An 18,531-nucleotide genomic window follows, 5' to 3' on the forward strand; every position below is an offset into this window, starting at 1 on the left:
ACTAGAGGGCATAGGTTTAGGGTGAGAGGGGAAAGATATAAAAGAGACCTAAGGGGCAACTTTTTCATGCAGAGGGTGGTACGTGTATGGAATGTGCTGCCAGAGGATGTGGTGGAGGCTGGTACAATTGCACCATTTAAGAGGCATTTGGATGTGTATATGAATAGGAAGGGTTTGGAGTGATATGGGCCAGGTGCTGGCAGGTGGGACTAGATTGGGTTGGGATATCTGGTCGGCATGGACGGGTTGGACTGAAGGGTCTGTTTCCATGCTGTACATCTCTATGACTCTATGACCTGTAGTGCAAATCTGGCATTAGATCTGAACCATTCCTGTTCCTGTCAGGTGGGTGTCATTAAAATCAGTATTTAAGAAGTTAGATTTTATTAATTTAGCTGTAAGTTACTTGGGGAACATCTTGTATTTCTTTGAGCTGATGCAGAAGGAGGCAATGGGTTTTGGGTGTGAGAGTTATAAGCATGTGATTAGAAGTGCATTTTCCAGTAAGTGAGGTATAGGAAACATGGGAGGAGAGAAAGGAAAGGAGATGAGAAGCCCAAGGGAAGAGGGTGTGAATATAAAAGCTGATATACAGGTAGAACAGCAGGGAATTGAAAATCTTAGGAGAATTGTCAAGAGAAGGTGATAAACTGGGAAATAACTGGGAATAAAGAGTCACTCAGGGCACAGAATAGCAGAGGAGAGAGGGAATCTCTGGAAGAAACTTGATTAAGACTTGAGGAGACAGAGTGTGGAGAACAGGATTGTAAAGGAGTGTATAATGACATTCTCACCTGGAAACATGTCGGGCACATTGTGATGGAGACATCAGGTAACAGTGATCGATAGTAGTGCCACTTTAATGGCTTTGGCCAGCGTTTAATCAGAACATCCCTCCTGCTCATTGACTGCAGAACCTCCCTGTTCACAACCACAGGAACAAAATCTGAGCCACCTTGCTGCAAAAAGTGAAGGGAACAGAAGTTTGTCACAATTGGACTAGTCTGCAGATTATTTTTGCAAGACTTAGAAGTAATGCTTATTTGATTTCCAGACTGTGACTGCCCCAGTTCTGCAATCTGTAGAAAGTGCTACAGGAAAAGGTAAGCAGAATGCGGAAATCACTGTCAAACATTGCAGCAGTGTGTACTATCTACAAGATGGAGAAAGTGAGGTCTGCAGATGCTGGAGATCAAAGTTGAAACTTTATTGCTGGAACAGCACAGCAGGTCAGGCAGCATCCAGGGAACATTCCTGAAGAAGGGCCTGTGCCCGAAACGTCGAATCTCCTGTTCCCTGGATGCTGCCTGACCTGCTGTGCTGTTCCAGCAATAAAGTTTCAACTATCTACAAGATGCACTGCAGAAATTTACCAAAGATCCTCAGACAGCACCTTCCAAACCCATATCCACTATCATCTAAAAGGACAAGGGCAGCAGATACATACCACCACCTTCAAGTTCCCCTCTGGAAATATATTGCTGAACCTTCACTGTCATTGGGTCAAATCTCTGGAATTTTCTCCCTAATGGTATTGTGAGTAATCCACAGCAGGTGAACTGCAGCAGTTCAAGAAGGCGGCTCACCACCACCTTCTCTGGGGCAACTAGGGACAGGCAATAAATGCTGGCCTGCCAGCAACCCCCACATCTCACAAATGAATAAAATTTTTATAAACAGGCAAAGGTATAAGGAGATTTGATATTGTAAGTGTACGAAGTTATGACTCGTTTCAGAAAGACAAATGGAAGCTGTTCCAACAAACAAGTAGTACAAGGACTCAGGTATAGCTTTACAGTCATGGGACATAGCTGCAGGGGTGCAAGGAAGAACAATTTTACACAGCAGACAACAATTACTCAGAACTCACTGCCTAATGGATGGTGGTAATAGAGACTCCAGAGCAGTGAGACTGACTGGATTGCTCTACAGAAAGTCAAAAATTGACTTGATACAGCGAATGGAGAAAGTGAGGGCTGCAGATGCTGGAGATCAGAGCTGAAAATGTGTTGTTGGAAAAGCGCAGCAGGTCAGGCAGCATCCAAGGAACAGGAGAATCGACGTTTCGGGCATAAGTCCTGAAGAAGGGCTTATGCCCGAAACGTCAATTCTCCTGCTCCTTGGATGCTGCCTGACCTGCTGTGCTTTTCCAGCAACACATTTTCAGCTTTGATACAGCAAATGGCCTCCTTCTGTGCTGTAAAAACTCTAACTATTCAGTAAGTAGTCTTAAAATGAATGACAACAATTAGACCTTACTGAGTTGGTAACACCATCAAATCTACAGGCAATCATAAATTAAGACTGCGGTTTTGTATTAGGCGTTTAGATTTCATTGTCATCACGTGTACTCAAGTACAGGAGTACAGTGAAAAGTGCATAATTTTGCCACACATGGCGCCATATTAGGTACTAAAGTACTTAGGTACAAAAAAAGCTTAGGTACACAGTAGTAAGAGAAATGAGAGTTAAAAAGTCAAGCACTATTTCATCGAAAAATAAAGAAATAGATCATAGCTCACAATAAAGTATTTTGTAGTTTAAACTAGGAAAATAAAGGATTAAGCTAAAAGTTCAAAATTCTTTGATGAATCCTCTGCTTATCTTGCTCTGCTGTCTGATCTCAAAGCCTCCAAGAAACTGGTCTCAGTGCTGTTGAAACTGCTGCCACTCCGATCTCAGGAATATACCCAGGAAGGATCTACTCATATGCCAAGCCGAGACACCACCACAAGCTGCCAAGAGACTGACTGACATACACCATCAATAGACCAGGCTGAGTGATGCCAAGCCACAGAGAGACAGGATCCTGGACTTGTCACAAGCCACCGGGAGACTGGGCCTTGACCCACCGAAAGATCAAAGTGAGGGAGAAAAGAGAAAGAAACAGAAGGAGTGGAGGAACTCCAGTTGGAGCATCCTATTCCAGAATCTTGACAGGAAGATTAAAGTTTTGGCTAAATTCCAAATTGATGTTTTAATAAAAGGGACAGCGTACTTGAGAAGTATACTTAACCTGTGGCTGCAAGGATACAATTCGTCATTCACCATGCTATTGAAGACTGAACATTGGTTTTGTTTCCTACACATGCTGCAGCATTCTCTGACTATGAAAACTGCTCTTACAATCTTGTTCTTGCTCAATTGCTTGGAAATATGCTACTTTGAATTCAGTCTGTGACACATCCTTCACAATAGGTTCAATAAACTAGACAGTGAAGCTGCAGACTCTGATCTGTTTCCTCTCACTCTCAGTGGGGAAGCTCCTTCACTCATAAGATAACACACTGAGGTGGGGAACCTGACAAATGCTGAAATTCATGCAGTCTTCATAAATGTCACAACGAGATGGTTGATCCAATCAAACTGTCTTTCTAAAACAGTGTTGGCTATCACTTAAGATATATTTTCATGTCGATGTCCCAGAGCTTTGCACCTAGAGATGGGTTCTATTATTTTGATTATTGCTAATGTAAGACTAATAATATGATCTTTTTTGAAAATACCATATTGGTATCAAAGGGTTTTCACTTGTCCTCATAGACATACATTTTCATTCCACCCACTGTGTAACACTAAGCTGGAGTGCCAGGACTCGAGTATCCGAGCTATATCGGAGCACATTTGGTAGACAGGGCAGCAGAACCGCCATGATGTACATTTGTATCCTCAACATATGCTGTGCTTAAAGATTTTTCAATATTTTTGTAAACCCAGCAACAGATACTTGCAAATTTAAATTTTCCACAGAAAAACGCCACCAACAACGACCCTTTCAACAGACCGAGAAGTTCATGAGATGTGCTGAAAGGAGTTGTGCCGATACGAGACTGACACTCCACATGAAGCCTGGATGGTATTTTATGAGATGTAGTTTCATTCTACACTGGCACAATTCTCAGGAGATGAAAAATCAGTCAAAAAGCACTTTGCATAATTTTTCCTATTTGTTTGAAAACAAGTAGTGCCCAAGCAAACATTGGTTATACAATATCTAATATAAATAGGAAGGATCACTCAATCTCTACAACCTGCTGCAACAGTTAATTTGATTATCATTATTATTACTTCAACTTCATTGATACATTTAATGCTCTCATCCAATTACAATATACACATTTAGTTTCAGAAGTTTCAATCAATATCCAGCATCCAAAGGCTCCAAGGGAACAGTTTCAGATCACAATCCCCATCAGTATCAGAATTTAAATAAAATGGATGGAAGCTAAGTAACATAAAAATAAACTGGCTTCTATAACAAAGTGAAAAAGAAAAGATTAGCAAAGACAAATCTGGGTCCATTACAAGCAGAGACAGAAGAATTTATAACAGAAAATTTCCAAACAGCAGAGAATTAAATAATTGCTTAGTGCCTGTCTTCATGGAGGGAGAATGAGAAATCTCCACAAACTACAGATCCAAGAGACAAGTGAGAACGAGGAACTGAAAGAAATTAACATCTGTTAAAAAAGTAGGAACTGGAAAAATTAATGGGACTGAAAGTTGATAAATCCTTGGATCTGTTGAACAACATGAGGCTTCAAAGAGCTGGCTATAGAGATAGTGGATGGATTGATGGTTACCTGAAATGGAGGTTTCATATTAGAAGGTTGCAAATGTAAGCCCACAATTTAAGAAAGGAGGAAGTGAATAAAAACAGGGGATTACAAACCTGTCAGCCTGACATCAGTAGTAGGGAAAATACTACAAACTATAAAAAGGATGCGATTTTTGGATACTTCAAAAATAATGATCTGACTATGAAGACACAACAGAGACTCAAGATTAGAGCATGTTAGTAATCCACTGTAAAGAAAACAGACTATAGGAACACAGGCTGGTGACTCTCGGGTTGGTGGCCCGTGACTGGTGCAGTACTGCAAGAATGTTGAATTGTTACAGTGTAGGAGGATATTTGGCTCATTGTGTCTGCTCTGGATGGCACAAAACAGGTTTGAATATGAGTTGTGAGGAGGACGCAAAGAGGCTTCAAGCGGATTTACACTGGCCAATGGGCAAGAACATGACCGATTAAATATAAAGTGGTTAAGTGTGAGGCCATCCAGTTTGTTGGGCAGAATGAAAGTGCAGAGTATTCAGAAGCTTTCACATCCAGTGGTTGATAAGCCACTGAAAATTAGCTTGCAGGTTCAGTGCAGAAGCAAAGAACTCTTTGTTTCAACTGTATAGAACCTAGGTGAGACTGAACCTAGAGTATGTTGTGCATACTGATTCCTTTTCCAAAGGGAGGGGGGAGACTCATTGGAGGGAATGTAGTAGTGGTTCACCAATCTGATTCCTGGGATTGTGGGACTATCCTGTAAGGAGAGTTTGAGGAGACCAGATCTGTGGATTTTAGAAGAATGAAAGGTGCTCTCAGAAAACTTCTCTGAAATCCTCAACCATCAATCTAACCCCATGACTTTGGGCACCTTCCTACCAACACTGTTCTTTATACACCCCGACCTGGGCAGAACAGGAATGGAAGGAGTGTGAGCAATGTTGGGGCTCAGAGGAACAGAGCTTGGGCATGGAGTCTGGGTTTGTTGGGGAGGAGTAGTGTCTGAATGTGACTAGGGAATGAACAGCCTAAGGAGGTGAGTGGTCAATTTCACTGTTGGCGGACAACTTTGACACTCTCCTTGATTTAAAGGGCTAAACTGAGCAAACTTTACTAATGTTGTGAACAGTAGTAGAAAACAGGAGGACTGTCCACACAATCTCTGATTTGTGCTGAAGCAAGAGGTCCAGTGTAAATCAGCTGTTCAGCTCAGAGCTCACTGTTATTGTGATGGGAAGATTTGGGTTGTAATTTTAAAACATTGAATCACAGGGTTCTATTGTCTCATCTAAATTATTGAAGTGGTGAAAAGGACACTGCATAGTTTTCTGCGGTCCACCACTTGTCACTTCTTTGACAAAGATTATTCCAACATTCTGTTTCCAACCATTTCCAACCCATGTGGCACAGCTGCTCCAATTTTGTTGTCTTTCATGTCTTTTTTTGTGCAGAATCTTGCATATCCACATAGGTATCATCTATAGACAATTCCTAACCTATGCCACTGGCCTCTGGAAGTCAGACATAACCTATCGTTAGTAGATCTATTCTGGCTTTGAGGCCAAGCCAAGTACTCATTCACCTTCCATTGCACTAATGATGTCATTTCTTCCCAACTACTAACATGAAATTGACAGATCTTCCCATCTGTAATAAAAAAAGTGAACACTGCAAGTCTCCAATGCAATGGTATAATTCCTGAATCAAGAGAACTTTGGAAGATAATGGACAGCACCCCTGCAATTACCTCAGCTGCATCCTTTAACGCTTAGAGCAAATCCACAAAACCTTTTGGAGATTTGTCTCATCACTTTCACTAGCGTCATTTTTTTATATAAAGAAAAGTTTTAATAAATTCAGTTAGATCTTTCCTTGGATTTATTTTTAGTTTCCCAAAGTTATTTTGCACTCTTCCTCCATTGTAAAGTCATATGGAAATTGTTGTATTGCTGTATGTGAATTTAACAACATAAAATTACCTCAAAGCTCAGTTTTGCAGTGAATGGGTCTGTCTCAATCTTGGTCACACTGTCATCAAGCTGTAGAGTTTGTATATCTACAAAAATGGTAAAGAAATACTTCAAGGTTTGTTGGAAAATACAACAAGTTCAAAAACACAAGTGATTTAGTTCAGCAGCCTCCACAAGTATCCACTCTCTTTATCACTAACACTCAGTATCAGCAGTATGAAATATTGACAAGACGCACTGCAGAATATCACCAAAGATCCTTAGACAGCACCTTCCAAACCCATGAAGGACAAGAGTGGCAGATACATGGAAACACTACTACTTGCAAGTTCCCCTCCAAACCACTCATCATCCAGATATGGGAATATATTTCTATTCCTTCACAGTCACTCTAAAATGGGTACTGCCAAAATCCTGAAATTCCCTCCCTAACAGCATTGTGGGTCAATCTACAGCACATGGACTGCAGTGGTTACCCTTCTCAAGGGTAACTAGAGATAGGCAATTAAGGCTGGCCGCTCAACAATGTCCACATCCCACGAGTGAATAAAAATCTATCAGTCACAGCACCGGGATGTGGTTTAACATCTTATCCAAAAGTTGACCCCTCAATAGTGCAGCACTTACTTAATACTTAGTGCTGCACTAAGTAAATCAACCTGGATCATATACTTAACTCTCTGGAGTACAGCTTGAACCAGCAATCTTCTGGTCTAGATATGAGAGAGCTCCAACTGAGCCAATGTCCTTCATTGCTACCTATGGACGACCTTTGATTACATACACCTAAAATGAATTCACTGGATGTGAGCTGCAATGGGTTGGAGCTTACATCTGCAGAAGTTGCAGTTGTGAGCCTTGTTGTCAATGTAACCGGTTGAAGGTAAACTGCATATAAGCCAATTCATGTTTTTGACAACAGTAATAAAGTGGTGAACTTTCCTGGCATCTGCGACTGTGCCTTGAAAATCTCCAATGACAGTGATCACAATGTTTTTGCCATGATTAATTGTGCCAATGAGCCCAACAGCATCATTAGACTGCATTATAATTAGTGCCACACGCCTAGGTGGCATAGGGTTGGATTTGCGCCAGCAGAAGGCACAACACACATTGGCAAAGGCCAATTTTTCTTATTAGCAACACAGGTTTTTAAAACTCCAAAAGTACAGAAATTAAGTCAATAGCATACTTATAATTTCTCTTCTTCTTCCACTAAAAAGTTACCTGATCCTCATGCTCTGGACAACATATACACATAACCAACATAATCCTCATTCTAACTGAAGGTGCATAAGTCAGAGGGGCACATGATGTACAGAGGTGACTTTCCCACTCATTTTTTGGTCTGATCTTGTCATTGTCCTACTGCAGTGTAATCAGGTGGGTGGCCACATTCTGTTATGGTATACATTAGTGTTTCAATGTGCCACTCTATTCACATTATTAGTAATACAATAAAATGGGTACCGCCAATATTCTTTTCCTGCCATCCATCCTTTTTCAGTTCAATGCTGGGCACTTCACGATCAATTAGGGCCACTGCTTCTTCATCCGTGATCCCTTCTTCCAAATAGAACTGAACAAGCGGCAGCACCTCTAAAAACACAGTAAAAGAGAGCTCATAAGATGAAAGCCCTGTGGAACTCAGCGTGTAGCTCATCTGATTCAAATCTTTCTGAATTTAGATCTAAATCTGGTAATTGCTTGTGAAGCTCAGTTTAATAATGAATAATGACTTCCCTGCTCTATCCTTAAACAATATTTTGCCAAGCCCAATGAAATCAGAATTTTTTAATATTATAGGCCTTTTGAAACAAGTAGTTTAAGGAAAGACTGCATCGTTGTAACAATTCTTACTCTTTTCCCAACTTTCGCCTTCCCTTCTGTCTAGCAGGGTTTCAGAACATTATTTAATTGTCATTCTTCCTTTCTATTTCTGGATCGCGATTTTTTGAATAAGATCCTGCATTTACTACAGCTTGCCTCAGAGCCTTCAGAGAAAGATGAGAATAGGATTTCATCATCTACCCAAACTCCAATCCTGGTTTATGCATGTGCTTGGCGTTGGAGAACAAAGGAAGTGGGGGATGTGGGGAAGACTTCCAATGTCTGCTTCTCAACAAACATAACAAGCTGACAAAATCTAGGGCAATAAAATAATCATACATCCTCAGAAGACAACCAACAGAAACATATGAGAAATGCAGCACAAAGAGCCCATAGGCCAATTATGTTTGGGTCAACTTTTGTTCAGTCACTCCATTTCAATATTAATCTCATTATTCCAACTTCTTCTGCTAAGTTTGTATTAAACTAAACCAATCCCAATATCTAGATCATTCTCCTGTTTCAACCTTTTTTGTGGGATTTTCTTTCAGAAGAGGCAAGAAGCTCTGCTTTATGCATTCCAATGGTAGAATATTTCATATTCCAAAACCAGTTTTTGTAAAGAAATTCTTCATTAGCTCTTTTACTGATAATTATAAGTGAAAGCTAACATCACAACTCCCTTGAAGTTGACCTTCACAATTTTAAAACAAGCTACTATTTTTTTCTTATTATTCATGGGACATGTATGCTACTGGCTATTATTATCATAATTGCCCAAGAGCCAACGACATTGCCACTGGGTCTGGAGTCACATGTAGGCCAGATGTAAGGATGGTAGATTTCATTCCAGAAAGGACATTAGTGAACGAACTGGGTTTTATTTTAACAACAAATCAACATGGTCGCCATTAAGCACACTTTTTATTGAATTCAAATAATACCATTCGCCATAGTGGGATTTGAATCTATGCCCTTAGAACATTAGTCCTGGATTCTATACTATTAGTCCAGGAACATTATTCTCTAGAACACGCCTCCCAAAAAAAATTGTTCGCACAGCCTTCTCTGTTGCTGTGGTAACAGTCCTTCATAAGTATACCCGTAATCATAATTCTTAATCATTTACGTCATACTCACTATGGCTTTAATATTCTTCCCTTAATCGGACTCCCAATACTCTAACTGCCTTGATCCACATTTCTCATAAATTTATCCTTGTTTTTACCTTTGTCTTCTGTGTCCTTACTTATATAACCTAAATGCAGGCAGCCTTTTTACATGGCTATATCTACCTGCCATCTATTTTGAACCTAGGTCTCTGTACATTCGCATCTTTCTAATGTCTGTAAATTCAGGTACACATTCCTCCCAAAATACATTGTATCCATTTGTCTAATACATTGCATCTACCACTGTTTATCCAAGCTAAGTTGTGCCAATTGAAGTACACACATACATACATTAAATTATGTATGACAGGATCCTATGTTATCATGGGATTTTAATAAACCAAATTTCTCAAGGGCTCCACAACTGGCCTCTACATTCCTGGATCAGAGAAAGGTGAAAAAAACCATAACCCACTTTCCTGTTCCTAAGCAATAGTCCCATTCATATGTGTATGGACCAAGGGCAAGGCCAAGACCTGATGCGGTTGTGATGGTAGCTATCATATGACAGGATGATCAAAGTCTCAGCACTGTTCCCAATTCACACATGATGCGTTAAGCAGGTCACCCCAATTGCTGTGTAAATGCCATTTAAGAAAGGCAATCATTCTAAATGACCATGACATGTTTTCTGTTCCTCAAGCACAGCGTCTTCTGGATGATACACTAAGGTCATTCAGTTCAATCACAAAATGAAATAGCTCAAAGAGAGGTACAAATCCCCAGCAAGGAAAAGATATATTGTACATAGAGTTGAGAATCTTCATATAATCTAGGTTACTCCAGGGCACAGATGCATGCTGGATCAATGCTTGGCAGCAGACTACATCTGTAAGCAAAATGTTGAATTGTATGTGAACTTTATAACACAAAGTGATTTCTCTCTAGAATGGGTGTTTCAAGTGTGGATTTTGCCTTAAGATGTATGTTTAAAATATGCGCCCATAGACATTCACAAACAAATCCCAGATACATATATGTCAGACTCTTCAAATGGTCAAGTAGATCTGCTAGAAACAATGTTAGATCTCCTTATGTTCTTAAAAGATCTGTATCCTAGCAACTAACAGGATCTGACACTTTACAATAAGTCTAAGGTCGATTACATGAAGGGCTCCTGATTCAGCAGAACTTTGCGATAACACAAGGATACAAGATTCCTTACAAAATAATGTAATACAAATTCTAAAACAAGAAGGCCAAGACTGAAAGTAAATTATAGTTGAGATCTGAGATCCATCAAGTCCTCACTTTTGGAAATACAGTCTTGGACAGAGATGAATTAGGCGAAAATGAAATTGTTTAATTTTTAAAGTTGTTTGAAGAATTATTGTTTGAAAATGAGAGAGGAACTAAGTTCTTAAGATCAATTACACAAGAATCCATCTGATTAATCACCTCCAACAGGATAAAATGGGAATGAAAAACTAAATGTACATTCACGCTTGGAAGAGACTTCACTTCAGCATTTCTTTACCAATGTGAAACTAAAATAGTTTGGCTAAAAGCATTAAAATTAGCCAATGTTATGATCATCTTCATTATTCTGTAAATGATAGACTGGGAAAAGCAAAATCACAGTTTAAGCATAAAAAGGGAAAACCCAATGTCAATGTAACCTGGATTAAAGTCTTTAATCTGTTAGATCCGGTTAACAGTTTATCTTCGGTTGATAGTGGATATATTGAGTAAGATTATGTTTCACTATATTGTTCCTTACATTAAAAGAAAACCAGTCCAGGAGATGTAAGTTGCAGCAATAAATTGGGTTAAAAGACAAGATACTTCAAATGATAAACTTGCATTTACATGGCACCTTTCAAGACCTCAGGATGTATCAAAGCACTTACAAACAATGCTATTATGTAATCACAGCTAATAATACAAAGTGCAGGAGCTAAACTGTGCTGTGCAAGTTTCTGCAAACAGCAAGGAAACAAGCACCAGCCTCAAAATCAAAACACTTCTTGTCATAGTTCAAATAGTACCACGGGATTTTCAGTTCACATGACAGGTGACTAGAGCCACAGTTTTAACGTTTCTGTTTGCGGATGTTGATAAACTTATTATTACCGTTCAAGAATATTCCCTCAGTACTGCTGTGAAATATAAGCCTGGATCATGCATTGTATTTCTGGAGTGGACTACAACTCCAGAAATACTTGACTCAGAGATTAATGAGTTCCCACTCATACAAACTGACATTATCGTTGAATCAATAAAACTGAAGAAACAGTCAAAGCTGTAAAAGATTGCATTAGGATGTGGGTAGAATAAAAATTTACAAACATATGAACAGCTCATCTTGCAGGTCAAAATAAGTGAGATAAAATGGCTGAGCTAGTCAATGCTGTGAATAATGGAGTCTGAGACCACGAAGATCTCAGAGTCTGTGGCCAGTCTGTTCTGATCTTAAGCAGAATCATCACAAATGAACTCGGGTCCTATTAGTTAAAGATCATTAAAGATTGTTTGAGCAAGTTCCTACTTGTGCAGAGATTCTGAAAGTACAATGGGCTTTGGATGTGAAGCTGGGCAACTCACTGTGTAGGCTCACAAATGAATGGTCACTTGGGTACAGGCTGGGGGGAGGGGAAATGAGGAAACTGGTGAAATCCGAGTTCATCCCTTGTGGTTAATAAATATTAGGCGCGGAGGTGAAGGCGGCGGAAGAATTGTTTGATGTTAATAAATATTAGGCGCGGAGGCGAAGGCGGCGGAAGAATTGTTCGATGTTAATAAATATTAGGCGCGGAGGCGAAGTTAATAAATATTAGGCGCGGAGGCGAAGTTAATAAATATTAGGCGCGGATATAAGGTATGGGACAGTGCGTACATCGATAAGAGCCAATACTTTGATTGGGGAATGGCAAGGAGAGATAAAAAGGATAGAAGAAGCAAGGAGAAATAAAAAACCAATGACCATTGGTCAACCCAAGCACTAAAATGCTTAATAGGCAGTATACTATATTATGTTACAAAGCCTCTTTGGAGCAAGGCAGCTTTTCATAGGCTATTAATTCAGTAAGTAAACATGTATGAAGTCAATAGGAGAGGTCATCCAACCTGAATCTGAAATGTTAACTCAGTTTTGTCTGGCTTCACCGAGTTTACTGATGATTTACAGATAATTCTGATACTTGTCGTTACTAAATTCATTTCCCAACTCATTACAAAGTTCACCTGCCCAAAGTTCCAGCACTCAACAACTTCAGAGCTGTTTACTGTAACAAGGAGCTCCAATATTTCAGGATTTACATGGCATGCTTGATGCATTGCAACATATGCAGTAACTATGCATGACTAGAAACTGTAGTTTTGGTTACCTTATTTAGGAAAGGATGTATCTTCATTGGAGGAGGTTTACTAGATTAATACTTGGATGCCTTATGAAGACATGTTGTACAGGCTGGGCTTGTTTGCACTAGAGTTTTGAAGATGAAGGATAACTTGTTTGAAGGTGCAAGATCCTGAAAGGTCTTGACAAGATAGAATATTAAAATGTGTGTCCTCTTCGGGGTCAATTCATACCCAAGAGGCATGGTTTTAAAATTAGAGATCACCCTTTCAGGCCAGAGATGAGGATTTTTTTCTCTCTCAGAGTTCACAACTTTGAAACTTGGCCTCTGAAAGTAGTATTGGCAGTGTCATTTTGAATTGTTTCAAAAAAACTTGGATAGATTCTTGTTAGGCAAGGGAATTAAAGGTTATTGGGGATAGATGACGATGTGGAATTCTAAACTGAAACAGATTAACCATGATCCTACTGAATGGAGAAGAAGGTTTGAGGGACCAAATCGTCTACTTCTGCTCCTGTTTTGGATGTAGAAGAAAGCAGCTCAACAAGGGGTGTAAGCTATTTGGCAGAAGTGTTTCCAAAGAGAGGCTCCAGTTAGAACCATAAATAATCAGCTGAACTGTTTTCTACTATCTTTCATGCTTCCCCGTTGCCTGTGTACTCCTTACCCCTTTAGCTAGTCTTATACATACATTATTTCTCAAATATGGCTACTATATCTTCTCCTTATGCTGAACAGTGTCACATGTTGATATCTCAATCAATACAAATCTGTAAGCTCACATTCCTATGACCCTCTCCTCTCTATTTCCTCTGCTTCTTTGCAAATGTTGTTGATGTGTAGCATCAATTTCCACCAATACTGTAGAGTTATTACAGCACTTTCCTCCTTTGCTTGTGTTTCAAGGAGGAACGCTGCTCCAACAATCTTTGCTGGTCAGTTGTCAGACAAGCTTCTATCAAAATTCAGGGGTGTTTTCGGTTAGGCAAAAGTGAGGACTGCACTTGCTGGAGTTTACAGTCAAGATTAGAATGGTACTGGAAATGCACAGCAGGTCAGGCAGCATCCGAGGAGAAGGAAAATCGACATTTCGGGCAGGAGCTCTTCATCAGGAATGTCTTCATCAGGATTCCTGATGAAGGGCTCCTGCCCGAAACGTCGATTTTCCTGCTCCTTGGATGCTGCCCAACCTGCTGTTTTTTTGTTGCCAGCTCTGTGGAGTTGTATCATCTTCCTTGAAGCTATTGATCAGTTTTGCTACCATTTTACTTTGTTATATGTGCAAACACCAGCCATTTCTTCTTCCACTTAACACTTGCTGATGGGGCTTATTTCTAGGTGGAACTGTGTTTGATTATAAACGGTCCACAGTAAAAGAAAAAAAAAATAAACTAACTACAACAAGACTTCAAAGTAATAAGTGTAAGCAAAGTATGCTAGCATCAGCAGAGAGTAAACTCACCATAAGAGGAAGCAGAGAACACAAAAGGCTGTCGACAGTTAATGCATACGTTTCCCTGGTTATTGAGCAATGGATTATTAGTTGAACACCTGTAGCACATCGGTACAAAGTCCTGTATACACATATAGCAGATGGTTATACAAAACATATACACATAAAGTGATGAGAGTTTGCAAGTTAAAAATAAATTACAAAAACATTAATAATGTTGAACAATAGTTCTTAAACATAACTCAGCTACTGGGCAATTAGAACTTATTTTGATTTGTCAAGCAAGAGAACACTTCCTGTCTATCTCGCCAACCCACTTTTCCACAAGATTGCTATGATACTACTTGTTAAGAAAGGTCTGTTTCATCCTTTTCAAAATCCATTCACATTTCTTATTCCACCTCCAGTGACAGCTTTATCTGAAACCTTAACGTCATGAACTTTAGTCAGAGAACATGGTTATGAAATAACAAAATATATGTTCATAAAAATGAGATCACCCTTTATAGCGAAGCAAAAATTGCAATATACTCTCAGGGATGTTAAAGACAAGAAGCATGCAAAAGAAAGAAACAAAGAAATGATCACTTGTTAGCAGGGAACTAAAGTATTTCTGGAAAGAAGAAACATTCTGTTGAAGCCTTCTGTCTTGTACTCATTGGTGTACTTCATTGTCAGTATGTGTTAATATGAATGAGAATTGCAAGGATACCAAATTTCAAAGGGAACAACAATTTATACTACATGAGAAATAGGTGCTTGTGACTGGTCAGCAGTTTAACACTGATTGGTCAAGATATTGCCAAGGAGAATGCTTAAGGAAACGATTGTACCTCATGCTTTTCTTTAATTCAAGAAAGATGGTTGTAGGCCCTGGTACCAGTATTTGAGTACACAGAACACCCAGCAAATGAGCCACATTGCTACAGTGATGGCTACAAGATCAGTGATTCAAATCTGGTTATCCAAACACCAGATAAACTGCAATGATATCCTTTAATTCTTATTAAATAAGTAAACTCACACAGTGGATTGTTCAGCTAGGTGCTATATTGGTGCGGTATATTTTAGACGACTTACCAGCTCTGCATGGTGGTTTTTCCCCCACACCCCAAGTGATTTCAGACCCCATCAATGTGCCTGACCCAAAAACCAGTAAGATCCAAAAGTCAACGGAGACTTGTTCCCAAGGTTGTTGGTTTTGAGACTCTGTACCTGCAATCTTAAATTGGTTATCGGTGTAATATGTAGCACATCGAAGATTGGCCAGCACACCTAAACAATCAGGATCATATTTAACATTAGACATGATGTTCTCAGTTGCACAAGTGCAGTCACCATTCTACTTATTATGAAAAGCTGAAGGAATGTGCTGTTAGATACCCTACGACCTGCAAAATCAGCACGTCACCAGCATTATATTACCATTCCGCATTATTTATGTGGGATAGACAGACTGTCATTTTGGTTTGACACAGGACCCTGTTGGTAGAGAATACCACTGAAGTTATTATCACATAGTCGCATCACCTGAAGCTGTTAGTCGGTTTGCTGAGCTGGTTGATTTTTTTGCGATGGCTGTCATCTTCAGTGCTGTGTAGTCTCCAGATGAAGTGCTTTGTTGTGACCTGCCCAGAATTTATACAGTTCTGTCTGTCAAGGAGCGTGGTTCTATTTCACCATGTTTGTTTATGCAACCAGGATGAACACCAGATCTCCAGGAATTCCTAAGATTGTCTTTGTTTCGGGTGTCCCAGTATTGTAACGTTGAATTAGTGTCCTTCATTGTCAGTGTGTATTGATATGAGGGAGAACTGGCCATGTCGTTTTGGTGAAAGTTGATGTTCATGTATTCTGGTGGCGAGTTTCCTGCCTGTTTGTCCTGTGCAATGTTTCTCGCAGTTGCTGCATGATAACATCACCTATTTTGCAATTTTTGAGATATAAGACATACCGGGCATTGTTCAGGTCTGAAAGCGATGGCCATAGGCTCACTTCTGAGTATGCAACAATTGTGACTGTGCCAAGAATTACACTAACAATTAATTAGCGTAGTCAGTCACGTTCAGCATGTGGCTCACTTATGATGCTAGAGGTTATATATATTCAAATGTAGGACCCTGACCTCTAAGTGGGAAGGAAGTATATAAAGTTTTGTGCCTTTTTAAAAACGAAACAAAAGTGCAGGGGCAATATTTCCCTGGTGCATTCATCATGCCAATAGCTTATTGACTTGTCAATCATGCAACATAAATTGTTATTTTTTTGAAATTTGGCATCCTTACATCTGTCCTGATAAGTGTAAGTCAAAAAGCCTTGAAGGCATGTCTCTTTTCTCAGCAATAAACAAAAAAAGGAAAAGGAGGGAAAAATTATACTTATTCCACTCAGATGTAAGGTTTCTCCCTTTTCCTCAGTGGTCAGAAGTATTCTCAGTCCTTTTAGAGCTGCGAATACTTTTTGGAGCCGTATACACTTTGTTAATTAGACATCTCCCATTTCCTTTACACTGTTTCAATTTATTAATTCAATTATCTAAATATAGTCTGATCTACAGCCTGGATTTACCGATTCTATACTTCCAACTTCATCTTCTTCAAAGGAATTACAGTTTGAAGGAAGGCCACCAATTGTTGCAGCCTTGTCACTCAATCTATCTCCTGTCCAGTGTGACTCAGATCTGGCAGCAATGAATCAGTATATTTAACTGTAAATTTACATTTACCAATGTAAAGAAGTTACTTTTCACTTATAATTCATTTATTAAAATTATTTATACTCCTTAAAATAATTTATTCATATACTTCTGATGTCTGTGCCTAGTGTAGCAGCTGGTACTTACAGAAAAATAGAGGTAAAAACAATGACTGCAGATGCTGGAAACCAGATTCTGGATTAGTGGTGCTGGAAGAGCACAGCAGTTCAGGCAGCATCCAAGGAGCTTCGAAATCGACGATTCGGGCAAAAGCCCGAAACTCCTTGGATTTCGAAACTCCTTGGATGCTGCCTGAACTGCTGTGCTCTTCCAGCACCACTTACAGAAAAATAGTCAATAAAATAATGGAATAATTCAACATAGACACTCAGTCCATTGTACTTATGCAGGTTATTTGAAAGTGGTCTCCAATTGATCTCATTTCCCCCTAACTCTTTTCCCATCATCAAACAAATCTTTCTCCAAGACCTTCCCATTCAAAATGTAGTATTGATTGATCACCCTTTCAGGCAATGTGTTTCAGTGTATGACAAACACTGCTGAAGTATTGTTTTCACAGGTACTTCTGGTTTTTGTGCCAATCAAAATCTGTCTCTACTAACCTCTCTATCACTTTAGTAGTATGTTCTATTAATGTTATTGAAATCCTTCAAGATTTTGAATGCCTCCATTAAATCATCCCTTAATCTACCTGGCTTCAGAGAGAACAAAGCATTCCGCCTCCCAGAGTCTTTTTCTCATTCATGGGATGTGAATATCACTGGCTAGTCAGTATTTATTGCCTGGTCACTATTTTTTCAAAACAAAGTTCAATTTTTAATACTTCAATCCACTTGCAGCCAGTAGCTGATGAAGTTCCTCACCTCACTGTCATGGAATGGCTTAGATCGAATTGTCAGGCTACCCAGCTCAATGGACTTCTGGAACCTAGCAGGAATGCGAAGACCCTGTAGTTTGTCATAGGCATGCCGGGCCAGTTTGTATGCACCAAGCGCTTTACTTTGTTTGGCTAGAGCATATAAAGTATTACTGATAACAGTTAAGGAATCAAAAATACAGTCATTTCTCATCAGAAACTCTATGGAACTGAAGTTAGTCATGCTGCATAACATTAGTCATTGAAACCTTAATACATCTGTATGAATACACATTGTGATACTGAAAAATATACTAATGGTAACTTTCGTGACATGTTCAGTACTAATATCATAGTGTGATTTCAACATATACAAGAACTAATCACGTGATTCAGGGTGAGTTTGCCAGTTGGATACAAAATTGGTTTTATGGTAGAAGACAGTGAGTGATGGTAGAGGGTTACTTTTCAGACTGTACATAGAACATAGAACATAGAAGAATACAGCGCAGTACAGGCCCTTCGGCCCTCGATGTTGCGCCAATCCAAGCCCACCTAACCTACACTAGCCCACTATCCTCCATATGCCTATCCAATGCCCGCTTAAATGCCCATAATGAGGGAGAGTCCACTACTGCTACTGGCAGGGCATTCCATGAACTCACGACTCGCTG

The 18,531-nt window shown here is 39.5% G+C and overlaps 1 protein-coding gene across 1 annotated transcript in view; it reads right to left on the reverse strand.

Moving 5' to 3' along the window:
• Nucleotides 1-18,531, reverse strand: part of ift122 (intraflagellar transport 122 homolog (Chlamydomonas)) — a 139,422-nt gene that overhangs the window by 6,162 nt on the left and 114,729 nt on the right. The window contains exons 24-28 of the mRNA XM_043708443.1: nt 17,865-18,030; nt 14,295-14,406; nt 8,002-8,130; nt 6,541-6,617; nt 795-959 (exon numbers count right to left, since the gene is read on the reverse strand). Coding sequence (XP_043564378.1) covers nt 795-959; nt 6,541-6,617; nt 8,002-8,130; nt 14,295-14,406; nt 17,865-18,030 — 649 coding nt within the window. The remainder of the gene's footprint in view (nt 1-794; nt 960-6,540; nt 6,618-8,001; nt 8,131-14,294; nt 14,407-17,864; nt 18,031-18,531) is intronic.

The sequence above is a fragment of the Chiloscyllium plagiosum genome, chromosome 18, assembly GCF_004010195.1.
Source record: "Chiloscyllium plagiosum isolate BGI_BamShark_2017 chromosome 18, ASM401019v2, whole genome shotgun sequence".
NCBI classification, from domain to species: Eukaryota; Metazoa; Chordata; class Chondrichthyes; order Orectolobiformes; family Hemiscylliidae; genus Chiloscyllium; species Chiloscyllium plagiosum.